Source organism: Thamnophis sirtalis, unplaced genomic scaffold, assembly GCF_051295495.1.
Source record: "Thamnophis sirtalis isolate CommonGarterSnake01/CBP01778 unplaced genomic scaffold, rThaSir2_p1.2 scaffold_11, whole genome shotgun sequence".
Classification (NCBI taxonomy): domain Eukaryota; kingdom Metazoa; phylum Chordata; class Lepidosauria; order Squamata; family Natricidae; genus Thamnophis; species Thamnophis sirtalis.
The window spans coordinates 5,238,913-5,255,992 of NW_028261391.1; the positions used below are offsets into that span (position 1 = coordinate 5,238,913).

General features: G+C 42.8%; 1 protein-coding gene across 1 annotated transcript; it reads left to right on the plus strand.

The window, feature by feature from the left end:
• Positions 1–414: 414 nt before the first annotated feature.
• On the plus strand, positions 415–16,700 carry LOC148043456 (cytochrome P450 2J5-like). The gene is made up of 5 exons (XM_087725104.1): positions 415–576; positions 1,387–1,528; positions 8,965–9,152; positions 13,563–13,704; positions 15,635–16,700. Exons 1-5 carry the CDS (start codon positions 424–426, stop codon positions 15,823–15,825), a joined length of 816 nt encoding a protein of 271 aa, XP_087581230.1. The 5' UTR covers positions 415–423; the 3' UTR covers positions 15,826–16,700.
• The last annotated feature ends 380 nt before the right edge of the window (positions 16,701–17,080 follow it).

A 17,080-nucleotide genomic window follows, 5' to 3' on the forward strand; every position in this document is an offset into this window, starting at 1 on the left:
TGAGAATTACCAGAATTGTATTTCACTTAATTATTTTTTCTTTTTTATTCTCAAATTGTAATATGTATATTGTTATTTTTAAGCTACCTGATCACTAAACTTAAAGTTGAACAATTTGAAATGCACATGAGGACCATTGAGAGCAGTTAATATTGCAGGGTGGCAGGCACTTTAGCTCCTCAAATGTTTTGGGATTATAAATTGGGCTGTTGGGTGGCAATATGTATTTAGAGAACTAACCTAGGACAGAAATTCTATACATTTAAGTATTCATTTCAAAGAAATGTGTTCGGTGTCAGATATGGGACAGATCATGAGGCTGAACTGGTAATTTATAGGAATTGTTTTATGGATCATGTGACCTGTTTTGTAACAGGACTTGATTTCTCTTTCTGGTAGATTTATGAAATATTTCCATTTATCATGAAATATCTCCCAGGGCCTCAGCAGAAAGCCTTCTCTGCTGTGGAGCATATGCATGCTATTATAAAGAAGGAGATCACACACCACAAGGAATACCAGAACCTGCATGAACCACAGGATTTCATTGATTATTATTTGCTTCAAATGGAAAAAGTAAGTACAGCTAATCCTCAACTTACCACCCCAACTGAGCCAAAAATTTATGTTGCCAAGTGAGAAATATGTCAATTGAATGTTAATTGAATTAATTTATGACTTTTTTTGCCAAGTGAATCACTGCATTTTTTAAATTAGTAACAAGGTTAAGTGAATCTGGTTTGGAATTGCTTGGCAGAAGGTTGCCAAGAGTGATCTCATGACCATGGGACACGCCAACCATTCTAAATGTCAAGCACCTGAATGTAAATCGTGATCATGGGGATGCTACAGTGGTCATAAGTCCCAAAGGTGATTTTTTTTTCTCTCTCTCTCTCAAGAGGCAACTGGACTCTCTGGTTTTTCTTTGAAGACGTTTTGCTTCTTATCTAAGGAGCTTCTTTGACTCTGACTGGATGGTGGGGAATGGAAGGATTTATACTTTTATTTCAAGGATTTAATTTTGAAAATTAATTTTTACTACTATATTAGTATAGTATAAAGACAAAATATGACTAATAAAAAGAAGCATCAAATGAAACACTACATCCTTCCATGTCAGTGCAAGCTCAACAATGTGTCTGAATTATTCTTCATGTTTAATTCTACTGGAATTTGTCTAAATTGGGTCTATATTTCTCAAATATGCCCCACTTTTATAAACAGTCTCTCACCTTGTTTCATCCTGATGGTTTGATTACAGCTTCAATCTCTACAGAGAAAATGGACCATGAACTAGAGAGGGGAAACACTAGTTTGGGTAAGAAGTGGTAATAATAAGGAAAATATCTAGAAATGACATTTCATCTTTCTCACTGTTAACTTTAGAGCAAGGATGATCCAAATTCTACTTATGATGAAGACAACTTGCTACATTGTGCTGGTGAACTCTTTATTGCTGGGACAGACGCAACTAGTAGTGCTCTGCAATGGGCATTGCTACTTATGGCAACTCATCTGGATATCCAAGGTGACAATAAAGTAGAATTTTTAGTAGGGAACGGCAATTCCTCTTTGACAGTGGTTCTCAACCTTCCCAATGCCACGGCCCATGTGATGACCCCCAACCATAAAATTATTTTCGTTGCTACTTCATAACTGTAATTTGGCAATTTTCCGATGATCTTAGGCGACCCCTGTGAAAGGGTCGTTCGACCCCTCAAAGGGGTTGTGATCCACAGGTTGAGAACCGCTGCTCTATGATGTCACACTAAATAGAATATGTATGTATGTACTGTATGTACTGGAAGGGACCTTGGAAGTTTTCTAGTCCATCCACTGCTGTGGCAGGAAACCCTATATCAGTGATGGGGAACAGTTTTCTGCTCAGGTGCCAAAAGGGCGTGCGTGTGCACGAAAGCATGTGCCTGTGTGCCCACACCCATAATGCAATGCCCTCCCCCTAGGCGCATGCACGCACAACTCTCCCACGCATGTGTGCAGGCCTCACTCAAGCCTCCAGAGTTCTGGTAGGCCTGTTGGGCCATTTTCCACCCTCCCCAAGCTTCAGTCAAGTCTCCTAAAGCCTGGGGAGGGAGAAAAATTGCCCCACAGGCCTACTAGAGGTTTGTTTCCTAACTTCCGTAGGGCCTGATTTTCACCATCCACAGGTTCTGGAAGCTTTCCTGAATCCTGGGGAGGGCGAAAACAGCGTCCCATATCATCTTGAAGGCCGAATGTTAGCTGGCCAGTGCACACATGCCCGCTGGAGCTGGCATAGGGCAATGCCTCACGTGCCCTCAGATATGGTTGCATGTGCCAACTGTGGCACATGTGCCACAGGTTCGCCATCACGGCCTTATACCCTTTCAGACAAATTGTTGTCCAATACTATAAGTGTTGGAGCATTCACAACTTCTGCAGAAAAGTCATTCTACTGATTAACTGTTTTAACTTTCAGGAAATTTTCTACTTACACTAGTTCCAGGTTGGCTCTCTCCTTGATTAATTTCCATCCGTTGCTTGAAGGTTGTGATGTTCCCGTGGGTCGACCATGAGGCCAATGTTGAGAAAAGACAGGACACGAACTTTCTCGAGATGGAGCGACCCAGATTGGGGGTCTGAGAGCCCCTTTTATTGAGATAGGACAAAGGCAGGAGGAGCAATAGCATGTGCTTAAAAACAGCCTGTAAAAGTACAATTTCTAATCTACTGCTCAGGGAAGTTCTGTCTATATATGGTCAAATCCTGGACGTCAATGGTAGGGCACATCTCAGAACGTTATGTTATTCACTATCAGGATGTTATGGCTTTCTAGGAGTTTGTTTTCTCCTGTGTGATTCAGCGTGACTCTGCAGGCCCTAGTATGAACTAGGCAATGGAGGATACACACTTGCACAAGGAACTATATTACAACATCTCCTACTTTTTTATTTTCTTTTTGTCAATAAGACTTTTCCTCTTCATCTGACAGGGCTAATCACAGCATTCTACACATAAACCAATAGAAAATCACATCATGGCAAAGGGTGGGCAAAGGGGGAACAGAAGGTTACAAGCTGCATGGCATTGGGGGGGGGGGAAAGGGCATGTGTGGGAGTAGCTGGCTCACATAGTTCATGTTACATGAGGCTGCATAGTGAGTCCTGGCCCATTTAGGCCGGAAAGATGTTTCTGGTGTGATGTTTTTGCATCCCTGTGTATGTGTGTTTCAGACAGCAGAAACTGCCCTGCACACACACACCCGGAATGTTTTCCAACACTGTTTTTGTTTTAAAAGGCAGCGTCTCCCTCTTCATCGCTGGGCATGCGGAAGGGAGCTTTCCCCATGCAAGGGGTTGACTGTTCATGTAACTCCATGTGGTTGACAATGTGAATATTCTTCTGTGGAGCCAAGCTAGCAACAAGGGTTATAATGGTCTTGACAGTATTTCCCAACCAGCTAAAATTTGGTAACCAAGAGGTCATCCAATCCCACCAGGAGTCCAAGGCTTTGTATGTTTGTCCAACTGTTTGAACGGTATCATGTAATATGTCCACACTGGTTTCAATTTGTCCGGACTGGTTCAAATAATGACAACAGGTAGCATTCAACCAAGCACATAGTAGGGGGATCTGCGGCGAAAGACGGGGCAGCCGGTCGGGGGAGTGGAGGGTAAAGGGTGCTCTGCTCTGTTTTCCAGGTCAGAGACAGAGACAGCCTCAAGCTGTGGTTCCTGTTGGTTGGTCATGGTCAGGCTTCTTCTGTGTTTGTGTAGGTGGTTGTATAGGTGGTTTTGGCAAATATGGTCTTACGTGCCGTCCTGGAATCCAAAGAACCTTGTCTTTTAGTTGGATTGCAGCGTAGTTCCTTTCCCAGGTCAGCAGGTCAGTAGGTCCAAGTCAGGCAAGCAGTGATAGCAGACAGGTGGACGGGAGGTGTCTGCGGTAGGTGGAGCTGCAAAATGACGAGTCGCTGCCGAGGATGGTGGGCTGCCGGTGTGTTGCACTGCTGGGAGGCCAGGGAGCATTTTCCCCTATTGCCAATATATCTGTCCAGGGCATGTTTTAATGTCTGGTTGGCGCACTCAGCCAACGCCTGAACCTGGCTGTTATAAGGAATGCCAAATTTATGCACAATGCCCCATTGGTTACAAAAGGCAGCAAAGGCTGCACCCGTGTAAGCGGGGCCATTGTCTGTTTTTAATTCTTTTGGGCGTCCCAGCGATGCAAAGGTCCGAATACAATGATTAATAACATGTTTGGTGGCTTCACCCCTTTGGGGGGATGCCATAATGTAACCTGAATACGTATCAATGGAAACATGTAAATATTTCCAAGGGGCAAATGGAGGATATTGGGTAACATGCATTTGCCAAATTTGGCAACACTCTGTCCCCCTGGGGTTTACCCCCATAGGGAGAGGGTTTGCCTGCTGGCTACAGGTGGGGCACTGCTGAACAATGGCAGAGGCCTCATTTGCAGTAATGCCAAATTGTTTTATGAGCGCTTTTTTATTCTGGTGAAAGTAAGAGTGGCTATCCCAAGGTGTGATAGCAGAACAAACATTGACATGGGGGGGGGGGCTGATGCCGCAGCCTCATTGCCCTCCTGGAGAGACCCAGGGAAAGGCTGATATGGGAGACATGGAAAAAATAACAGCGAGAGGAGACAAGACCTTGTAAAGTGAGAAACAGAGACAAAAGTTGTGAATCAATAGAAGAAGAGAGATAAGACTCATACAAACAGGTTATAATCTGAGTCACATAAAGACTAGCAAGAATTAAGTTAAAGGTTGTTTGTCAAATAACTGAAAGGCCAAGATGGAAGTGGCCAATTCATCTCTTTGAGCAGATTTTTGTGGCTCTGTGAGCTGGGTGTGCCATGTACCATCCTCCTGCCAGGCACATGCTCCCCGATGTTTGCTCCCATCGGCAGAGACAGTTATAGCGTCTTTGATAGAAAAAAGCTGTTGAAGGAGGCTTCCACTGGAGTGGAAGGGCTTTTGTAATTAGGGCTGCAAAAAGGGCGGGTTTCTGAGAAATAGTGGACAAGTGTCATGAGATCACATTCTTGGGGAATCAAATTTGGATTGGGGAGGCCACACTGCAGCGCTCCCATGGGTTGGAGAATTTTATTAACAGCCCGCAAATCATGCAAAAAACGCCATTTACCAGATTTCTTTTCTATAACAAACACAGGGGTGTTATAAGGTCTGTGGGATATCTCTTTCCTATTCCTCTCTTCTCTCTCTTCTCTCTCTGTCCCTCTCTTCACATTCTCTTTCCCTCTTTTCCATTCTTCTGTCACTTTCTCCTTCTCCCTTCTCTCTCCTCTTTGTCTTTCTGTCTCTTTCACTCTTTTTCTTTCTTCCTCTCTCCCACTCTTTCATCACTTTCTCTTTACTCTCTACTGCCCAACCTGTCCCCATAATTTACCTACTTTCCCTTACTGGATCCCTCGCTCACTCAAACACGCACACACAAACTTACACATGCACAAAACCACTTTTCTCCATTCCAATTCGGATCCTATAAATCAATTGCTCTGTGAAACATCTGTGAAAAGAATTCCAAGGGCTTCCCGGAGGGGCGTGGCCTGCAGAGGCCCCGTATCAAACCCATCCCCTCCCCTTAGCTGAGGGGCGGTAACATTGTTGGACAGACCCTTGGCAATCGCCTTGTTAATCTCTCTAAGGTATTTGGAGGTCCAAATGGCAAACTGAGAGGGGGTAAGAATCATGCCTGACAAAAGGGTTTGGAACAGTCCCTTGCAGTATGGGGATTGCACCCCATAGGTGGAAACGGCCTGCTTAAGATCCTTAACAACCCTATAGGGGATTGAGTTATGAGTGGGCACAACCCTCCCCCCCAGCCGCATTGGTTTGAAAGGAAACGGGGAAACAATCCTGTACCAATTCCATGTCCCCTTGATTGAAAGCATCGCGCAGAGCGTCTTGGAGAGCGCTATGCCACACTTGCGGGGCGGGGGAAGGGGCGGAAGGGAGAGGGGAAACCTTCTCTTCCGGAGGGGCCGGGGGAGTTGGAGGGGTCTCGGAGAGGGCCATTGCCTGGCCAGCAGGAGGGGCGACTTCCTTGTAGCGCGGGGAGATGTTGCTGAGGGCTTAAAAGCAGCCCCCTGCATATTTTCCTCATGAATTTGAAGGCATCTGACAAGAAGTCTCCAAGTAGTGAGAACTTCTGGCGGGGCTCGAGGTTCCTCATGGAAGTAAATACCCAATTTGATCCATAAGGAGACTTTAAGAGAGCCCTTCTCAGGGTAAATGGGACAATTCTTAGATGTAAACCAATAGAGAGAGGAAATGTTTTCTTGGGGAAAAGGGAACGAGCGAACTGCTGCTTGAGAGATTGCAATGGAGAATTTGACTATATCCCGAAGCTCCTGCAGGTGTGCAGTCTGAGCCTTCGAGAAGCCCGAGCCCATACTCACGATTTTGGGAGGGTTCTCCGTTCACTGACGGCCGGCCCTGGTTGCAAGACTTTGTCCAGTCGGGGGTGAGTGAAAGGCTGGCGACACAGGTTATCACGTCACATCTATCATGTCGGGGTCACCAAATGTGACGTAACCATCCTCTGCTACCAAATGTGATGTTCCCGTGGGTCGACCATGAGGCCAATGTTGAGAAAAGACAGGACACGAACTTTCTCGAGATGGAGCGACCCAGATTGGGGGTCTGAGAGCCCCTTTTATTGAGATAGGACAAAGGCAGGAGGAGCAATAGCATGTGCTTAAAAACAGCCTGTAAAAGTACAATTTCTAATCTACTGCTCAGGGAAGTTCTGTCTATATATGGTCAAATCCTGGATGTCAATGGTAGGGCACATCTCAGAATGTTATGTTATTCACTATCAGGATGTTATGGCTTTCTAGGAGTTTGTTTTCTCCTGTGTGATTCAGCGTGACTCTGCAGGCCCTAGTATGAACTAGGCCATGGAGGATACACACCTGCACAAGGAACTATATTACAACAGAAGGTTTCCAAGAACAGGTTGCCTCCCTCTTCTTTGTGCCAAACCCTTAAATCAGACCTTTCTAACTGGCAGCCCGCAAGTCAGATATGGCCTGTGCAGGCCACACCTACCCTGGCTCTGCAAAGGCAAAAAAAACACATTATGATATATTACGATCCAGCCTGTGATGTGATTGAGTTTGAAACCCCTGCCTTAGATAGTGGAAGACTGCTATCATATCACCTCTAGTCGTTCTTTTCATCAAACTAGACATATCCAATTTCACCAAATGGTCTTTATGTTTTAGCCTCCAGTCCCCTAATCATCTTTGTTGCTCTACTCTGTACTCTTTCTAGAGTCTCCACATCTTTTCTACACTGTGGCGACCAAAACTGGATGCACTATTTCAAGTGTGGTCTTACCAAGGCATTATAAATTTGGGTAACATTTCATATTGATTCTATTAATGCAGCTAGGACTGCATTGGCCTTTTTGGCATCTGCAGCACACTGCTGACTCAAATTTAAGTGGTTATCCACTAGGATTCCAAGATCCTCTCAATTACTACTATTGACTCAGGTATCACCTACGCTACAACTGTGCATTTTGTTTCTCTTGCCTAAATGTAGATTCTTAATTTTTTCACCATTGAATTTCATTTTGTTAGATGGGACCCAGTGTTCAAGTCTGTCAAGATCCTTCTGTATCTTAAGTTTTTCTTCTGGAGTGCTGGCTATTCCTGCCAGCTTGGTGACATCTGCAAATTTGATGAGTCTAATCCCCCATCTAAATCACTGATGTCCTGGGAGGATAATAAGTTCTAACTCATTCCTCAAACTGGATATAATTTTGGGGAGGGGAAAAGGAATGCCACTCTTGTTAGAAGAATTGTTATTTTTTCATCCTCCTCTGAAATAAATAACTGAATCAATCAATCAGTCAAAGGTTTGACTTTGACAGTAAAAAAAAAAAAAGACTGCAAACTTAGCAGCTCTGTCTGGATTATCCTTAAAGGCGGGGGATCATATGCAGCCTGAAGATACACATGTTCTACTGGCTAAATAGAGCTTGTTCCTTTGTCTGTTCTTACAGCCTTGATATTAGTCTCCTTATCATTGAAACTCGCTCCCATCAGCCCTCTTTAGGTTGTTGCACACAGAAGTGAACACAGTGTTCTAGGTGGGGAATCATGTGCCCTGCTTGAGTGATTTGGACCACTGATGTGATCCTCCAGGGCTCGTGTTCAATGACTTTTCCAACAGATGTAGGGAATAATAGGAGATCTTAGAAATAGTGGCTTCCCAGTGTTCTTTGCCTTGTCTTCTCAGCTTTAACGCTTCCTGAAGTCACAGTTGTTATGGAGTGAAAGCCACTGTGAGCACTGGGTGCAGTTAACCTCTTGCATCTGCTTTCTGGACTTATCACGTATTGGGAAGTGCTGGTGTAGCTGCAAGGAAGAATAGTAGTACTCTCATTTCTGCATTTTTTTTTTCCTTTCTCCAATTTACCTACAAAGTCCAAGAAACATCCAGGAGAAATAATCCCTGATGTAGATAACCGAATTTGAATAGATTAGTTATGCTGGATGCAGTGATCTAAGACAGAAGCAGTTCTTTCAATACCTTGTTTTTAAAGGGACAGTAAGAATAATGTACTCTCCCGAACAAGGAAAAGAAATCTGAAAGACAAGCAATCCAGAACCTCAAGACATCCTTGTATTACTGTTTGCATGAAGGACTGAATATATTGCTTTGGATTCCAGGAACGGCAGCAGGTAAAGTCTGCAAAAACAGAACAGACTTCTTTAGAAGCAAAAGATCTATGTGATGTGAGGTCTGCCTCTTTCTAATGCTAAGAAGAAAAAAAAAACCAGACTCCATGGATTTAATTCCAGACTTGAGCTAGAAAGAATCTCAATGATTTGGGATCCCCACCCCCGAACCTCACCAACTTACTTATTTTCTGAGATAATTTATAAGGTCTTCAATAAAAGATACTTTTTCACCCTTTTTCTCAGACAAGGTCTACAAGGAGATAGAAAACGTTTTGGATCCATCTCACTCCATCTGTTATGGAGATCGGAAGAATCTGCCTTACACCAATGCTGTGATTCATGAGATTATACGAAGCAAATTCATCACATGCTTTGGAGCACCAAGAAAATGTGTGAAGGATTTTTACTTCAATGGGTTTCTCATTCCCAAGGTATGAATCTTTCTGAATTCCAAGTATAACAGAAGAGAATAACAGAGTTGGAAGGGACATTAGAGGTCTTATGTTCCAATCCCCTCCTCAAGCAAAAGACTGTACCAATCCAGACAAATGATTATCCATCTCTTCTTTAAAATCTCCAGTGATGGATCACTCCCAACTCCCAGAGGCAAACCATTCCACTGATTGATTATTCTTTCTGTCAATACATTTCTCATTAGTTCTAGGTTGAATCTCTCTTTGGTAATTTTCCATCCATTGCTTCTTGTCCTGCCCTCAGGTTGACTCCCTCTTCTTTGTGATAGTCCCTCAAATATTGGAAGATTGCTACCATGTTACCCCAGCCGTTCTCTTTGTTAGACTAAGCCAGGGGTGTCAAACTCACAATGACACTTTGTCATCACATGACGTATCATAACCTTTTCCTCCTTCCCTAAAATGGGGGTGGGAGTGGTCAGCGCATGACACATCTGGCTCACAGGCAGTGAGTTTGACACCCCTGGACTAGACATACCCAGTTCTGCAATTGTTCCTTATCTATTTTAGCCCCCAGCCTCTAATAATCTTTTAAGAGTTCTTTTGAACTTCCACTGTTAGCTAATATTTTGTTGGAATGCAATCTTTCGATCAAAGTGATCCACTTGCTGATATGCTAATGGTGTCTTTTAAGGAAGAATGTATGAATGCTGGTTTTGTCAGACTTCTCGTTTATCACACTAGGCCAACTTCCAACCCAAAGCTTTCTTCCAGTAGCTCACCTGAGAAGTTTCAATGCCTTATTGTCATTCTTCTTTTAAGTATACCCCACTCAGTTGGCTCCGCAACACAAGAGAGTCAACCCAACAACACAAGACCTTAGGCAACACACATAGAAGCACTCACATGCCTGCACTCACTGCTCACTACTCCACTCTTATCCATTACACCTCCTCCTACTGCTTCTCCACCTTACTTCTTGTGAGTCCTACTGCTGGAGAATAATATATTTCTGCCTGTTTTAGGCTACTTCATGCCGTTTCAGTTCCACAGACAAACATAGCACCCCCACCTGCCTCTCTGCTCAACTTTTATAGCCGTTGCTATTAGACTAGGGAAAGACCTTAAAGGAACAGCAGCGGCACAGATGCTGGCCTTAAAAAAAAAAAAATTAATAACTGCACTGCTTGAGCATTTCCTGCATAGGGAAACATTCTAAACAATCGTGTTTAAAATTAAATCCTGTTTATCTGTTTATCTACAACCTAAAGCCATTTTTGAAATTTTACATTTAATATGAAATTAAACATTAAACAATGTTTTAAGCACATGTCCAGCTAATTCAAATAAAATATTCCAAGAAAATTCCCCCTTTATCATTGCTGGTGGCTTAAATGGCATTTGCTCATTCATTGGATAGAGCCGAGGTGGTGCAGTGGTTAGAGTGCTGTACTGCAGCCACTTCAGCTGACTGCTATCTGCAGTTCGGCTGTTCGGCTCAGGGTTGACTCAGCCTTCCATCCTTCCGAGGTGGGTGAAATGAGGACCCAGACTGTGGAGGCGATATGCTGACTCTGTAAACCGCTTAGAGAGGGCTGAAAGCCCTGTGAAGCGGTATATAAGTCTTATTGCTATTGCTATTTGCTGTAAACATGATGTTTGTCCATTGTGTTCGAAGAGGACCTTGACATCTAACAGGTTGTGGGCTGTCTACGATGTGTCCGCAGGTGGCTGGTAAGACCTATCCAAGCACAAAATGTTCTGCCACATGTCAGGCAGACATGTGCGGGCAACATTGTTGCAGCATTTGCAGCTCTGGCCATAAACATACATAAGCATGGGTTACACCTTTTTAAAGTCATACATATCAAATTACCAATTCCCTAATCACTGTGACCTTAATTCCCTGTGCTTGCATAATCTAATTTTTACACTCTCATGTTATCTTATGCAGGCCTATGTTTGAAATAAAGATGTGCTTTTGATTGCGTAAGATGATCAAACAAAGGCTGTTTAATAAGCAAAATCGTGTCTAGATATTTTTCATTCGTATGTATGTATGTATGTATATATGTATGTATGTATGTATGTGTCTGTCTGTGTATGCATATGTGTGTGTGTATATATGTATATGTATGCATGGATGTATGTGTATACTTTGTGACATAGAAATTGAAGAAATGAAGACAAATATCAGTAATTAACATTAAGGTGCATTAAGGGAATTAACTGTTTTGAGAAAAATATCTAGGTGCTGGCCATTTTGTAGGCAGCCTGTCCTATTTTTGTTAAATGCTTATGTCTTCTCCTTTGAAGTTTTTTTTTTCATTTGCATGATACAGTGACTGACATTCATCCATTCACATCCAAGATTGCTCCCTCTTGGTAATATAAAACAGCATTCACGGTGGAAACCATTGTCTGGGTCTCGGTTTACCCTTCTGGTTATTATTTCTATCTGATGTCTAGGTGTGAATGAGGATTCCTTTTTAAACTTACATTGTCTGATTGCTATTCACTTCTTTCACTATTGTATCAAACCATTAAGGCTTCTTTCTTCTTCAACTGAGTTGGCTCTCTTTTGTTTTGACCCACAAACGTACAGTTCAGAGATGACCACTTGTATTTGCTGTAAACTGGGCTAATTTCCACGCTGTAGACCTTACGTTAGGTCTTTCATTGGGAAAATTAGCACTACCCACCCAAGACTTTGAGGAGACAAATTCTCTCAATGGAGGACCTCCACATTTGCCTCTCAGTTGCTTCTATGAAGAGATGGGAGTCAAAGCAAAAAGGCAGATAAGTCATTTCTAAAAATAATAAATGCAGGGTACAAATTAAGAAATAAAAAGGGAGGTGCAGATGTAGCCTGCAGATTAAGCAAAGGGAGTGCTTGAAAAATTTATGTTATTAACATCAGATTAATTTTTATTATTTTATTGACTTTATTATAAGTAATTCAAGACAACAAACATACGTTATATTCCTTCCTCCTATTTTCCCCACAACCACCACTCTTTGGGATGGTTTGGGTTGAGAGTGCTTGGCCCAAGATTATCCAGCAGGCTTTCTTGCCTAAACTGGGACTAGAACTCGTAGTCTCCTGGTTTTCCAGGCTAGCACCTTAACCGCTACAAAAAACTGACTACTTGAATATACCTGAAACATTCAAGGTGATTTGAACTGGACTTTCTGGTTTTCTTTGAAGACATTTTGCTTCTTATGCAAGAAGCTTCTTGGGCTCTGACTGGATGGTGGGGAATGGAAGGATTTATACTTCCATCCCAAGGATTTAATTTTGGAAAAGGATATCATTTACCAATATATTAGTATAGTATAAAGACAAAAATATGATTAATGAAGAGAACAGTGATGTGCGGTGAGTGTTACCATTGGTGAGGCAAGAGCGCAGCAGTGGCCAGAAGAAACGTTCCCGCCACTGTGTCCGACAGGCGTCTTGCGTTTATGGTGGACATAAACGCGAGATGCCTGTCGGACACAGTGGTGGGGGTGTTTCTTCTCACCGCTGCCGCACTCTGCCACCTCACCCCCCGCCCGACCTGCTCTCTGCCTGGCTGGCCGGCAGGCACAAGGACTCACTGCTCTCCTCCTCCTCCTCCTCCTCCTCCTCCTCCTCCTCCTCCTCCTCCTCCTCCCCGCTCGGTGCTGGGCTGGCTGCAGGCCAGGGCAGCGGGAATGTCGGCACTTGGTGGCTCCCGCGATGCAAAGTGTCCGGTGGGGCACTTTGCATCATGGGAGCCTCCAAGACCTGGGTCTGCCCAGTAGAAAATGCCAGGCAGAGAAGAAATTGCTGCTGAAGAACCTCTCCAGAATTACCCTCGATGGAAACTGCTAGATTGCGCAGTCGCTCAAGTGCCCTTGCACAGGCATGATTCGCTGCTCCCAGATCAGGAGGCGGGAGAATCAGTGCCTCCTTTGCATACAATTTTTTTTTGCTTTTTAACCCTTTCTTAACTTTTAAAAGGCAAAAAATTCCTTATGCAAAGGAGGCCCCGAGTTCTCTGGCCTCCTCCTATAGTTAACATTGAGAGCAGACACCAAGCTACTGTGACTTGAAATCTGGTAGCAACTATCCTGGCTTTAATTATTTTAAAAAATTCTTTAAAATTCTTTCCTTTCCCTCAGAAGACTGGTGAGGCCCCGCCTCCCCTGCTTCTAGTGACTGCACGTCCCTGGAAGAGAAGCATCAGATGAAACACTATATCCTTCCATGTTAGTGCATGTAGCTCAGTAGTGTAATGAGTGAATGGTTATTCAGCATACAGGAATAAAATCTGTTTCAACACATACCCACATATGCACACAGACAAAGAATAACAGCTCTGAGATGACATTATTTTGAAATGGGTTATACAGAAACTAATGATATTGTCTAGATTTTTCCACTTGTTTCTTTCTTCATTTTAGGGAGCTATGATTTTACCAGACCTGCGCTCTGTTCTTTTTGATCCTGAAGAATGGGAGACACCTGAAAAATTCAACCCCAACCATTTTCTGGACAAAGATGGAAATTTTGTCACAAAAGAAGCATTTATGCCCTTTGGAGCAGGTAATATGTAGGTTTCTTTTTCTTTTGTAAAAAGAAAGTGTAGGTTTCTTTTCCTGGTAAGGGTTAGGTTTCTTTTGTTTGTAAGGAAAGAGATTGCATTTGAAAGTGTTAAAGGGCAAAATAGCATTTATATACTGGAGATTTGGGGAAAGGTAAATTAAGAATCTTCTTTTCCATTGGATCAGAACTGGATCAACGGAGGGGGGGGGGATGCAAGAAAACTGAAAGAAACTTTTTGTTATATAATTTCCCCTGACATTAATTAATCTAAGTAAAACTCAGGCATACACATAGCTATGTTAGCTCCAGCCAGTGAGTATGTGATCAAACCTTGAGTTTAGTAATCTTTATTTCTCCTAAGTTGAGACAAAAGTCCCAGAGAGGCTGTTTGAAAAATGAGGCCCCAGTACTCTGTATCTTATGGACCCTCCACCCTCATCCCCAGAACATCTGGCAGGGTTAAAAAAAAAAGGAGAAATACAGTACATCCATGGTGGGTCCAAATGGTGATTCTGCAGTGGCCCTCGACTGTATGCTTCCTTTCTATCCTTGTTTTAAAAATGGTCCCAGCTTGAAGAAAAGGGAGGAAAATATAAGTGGATCAGGAAATGAGGGCTTCCTTGTATATTTACTACAGCTGGGGAAGGAGCCTCTGAGCTACTGCAGTCACCACTATCAGACCTCACCATTCTGAATCAAGGGCTGACAGTGCCTGGCATCCAAGGACAGTGACTTGGAAGAAGACAATTAGATGAGTCAGAGGAAAGGTTCAAGAAAGAATTAGAGGAAGCTGTTCAAATCGCACATATAAGATGGATCCTTTGATCCCTAAAGCCTGTATGCTGAGGTGTGGGGCAGAATGGCAAGCCATTGGGGATTAAAAAGAGTTCTGCAAAGCAAAGCAATAAAAATATATGGATTATTGCTTTATAGTGAAGCTAATCCAACCATCTGCTCTTAATTATTAGATATTTATTTATTTATTTTGATGCCGTTTCCCCTATAAGCTGACTCTGTCCTACAAAGGGATTTCCCCTACAACTGCTTCTTTAAATGTAGCCACTTCTTTTCCTTGTTAGAAAATGTAGGGATGCAAAAACCATATATTGGATTGCTAAAACATGTTGGAAAAGAGATTTGAGAAAAATAAAAAGCAATGCATCTGTTGAAGCATGTTAAAATGTAAATAAAATCGCCTTACTCTTTGTTGAGGCAAACATGGTAGTCTTGATTGAGGATTTCTCCAGATAGGGTATGGAAGAGGAACCAGATCCTGGAAAAGTTTCAGTCTAAGATAGTTGTGTTGTGTGGACTATTTTAATGAATGTTAATGAGCAAATGAGTAAAAAAGAGAACAGTGGCTAAAAATTGGATACTAATAATAAAATTGCACTAATCAGTTCCTACTGGTGTCTTCGCACCAACATCTACTATGTTTCCCTGAAAATAAGCAAAGTTCTTATTTTCTTTTGACTCCTGAAATAAGCGCTTGGCCTTATTTTCAGGAAAGCCTTATTGTTTGAGGTGCAGGAGGCAGTGAGCATGGTCAACTCATGGCAGTTACTGTGTGGCAATAGTTTTGGGGAGGGCTTATTTTAGTGCATGTGCTCAAAAGTCCGATTAGGCTTATTATCCGGGGAGGTCTTATTTTCAGCGAAACAGGGTAGTTCCCACAATAGAAACAGAAGCTTGGACTAGATAAGCCTTTGGTTTGAAGGGATACATCTTTCTTTTATGAAATTTATTATAATTATCCAGTGAAGCAGAGTCCATTCCTGTCAATTGGTATGGGACTAGTGAGTGAAGTAAGACTTACTCCACCAGTTTGAGATACCTTTTTTGGATTGTTGCTAAATGTGGTAAAGGTCAATGAACAGGTAGTAAAGGTTGCTACCATTCATTTTATGCTTTTATTTTATTTTCACTGTAGGTGTTCGGAGCTGCGTGGGAGAACTCTTTGCAAGGATTCAGATTTTCATTATATTCACCAGCCTACTGAGGGCATTTAGATTGCAACCCCCAGAAGGAGTGGAGAAACTCAGTGAAAAACCAGTAATGGGAATAAATCAGCATCCCTCCCCTTTTAAGATCTGCGCTGTTCCTCGCTCTGGAACACCATAGAAGGGAAAAATGACTAAATGTTTATTTTATTCTAAAGATCTTACTGCCTTTTTCTATTTCAAGTATCTGTCACACCAGTATTGAAAAGTCAAGGATCTGTCACACCAATAATGAAAAGGTTATTTTTTTTCATTGTCTCTGGAAATAAATTCTTACCCTGAAAAAGTGCCAGAAAAAAATGCAGTTAAAACCCAGTTAAAACTGGGTACTGGGTTGCTATTCAGCTTAACATCTTGTATATAAATTTGAATGTTGTGTTATTTTATGCATTGCAAACTCTACCTGTTCAGTTATCTTATAATTCAGGTAGTATATTCCGGTAGTATAATGCAGGTAATAGATTTGTATAATAAACCCGATAAATGGCCTGAGCCAGCCCACAGGGGCACAAAATGCCTAACTGAGCTCATTACTGATATGACTCATTTTCTGGCTTTCCAAAATACACCGAACCATAAGATAATGAATCTGCTGGAGTGGGGAGCCCACCCTCAGCCACAGAAGCTCCCTGGAGAAATGTGGGGCAGTTCCTCTCTCTGAGCTGGGAGTGGGGAAACCAGGGACCTGGGGCATCAACTGCCAGGGAGACTTTCAGCCAAGGAAGCTCTTGCAGAAAAGTCAGGTATAAATCTGACAAAGGAAAATAAAGGGAAATTTAGCTCATTCATGCTAAGGCTGAGGCTGAGGCTTCTTCCTGCGGTTGAGGTATTTTTATAAGCTTGGTCTCCTTGAAACCAAGCTGACTGAAGAGGAAAAAATGGGCACTTATGTTTGTGGTGTTTTTCTTTCAATGGGGAGTGTCAATATCACCTACTTTCTTTGGGTTCTTTCATGAATGGAATAGCAATACATTAATAAACGCAATTAATGCTGCAGCATCTGTGTTTGTGCTTCATGGAGAAATGCAGCTATGCCAGTGCTAATCCTCCATCTCTGGCCAGAGGCCAAAGTGGGAGCAACATCAGAGCCATGAAAACTTCCCTCTTATTGGATTTCTGGAAGAAGGAAGCAAGATGGCTTCTCATGCATCAGAAGCCAGAGGACATCAGGGCCCCTGGATTTTAACCCCAGGAAAGGGATCCAGGTTGTACGAGGGAGGCCTTTCCAGCCAGAGGGCTTCTTTCCTCCTCCATCTTGCCCCTGCTGCCTCTCAGAGAGCTGAGGAAATGGGAGCAGTTCCTCAGCCAAAGTCATTGCTGAGGGGAAAATGGCTGGAGACGTTACTGAGGGGAAAATGGCTGGAGATGTTGCTGAG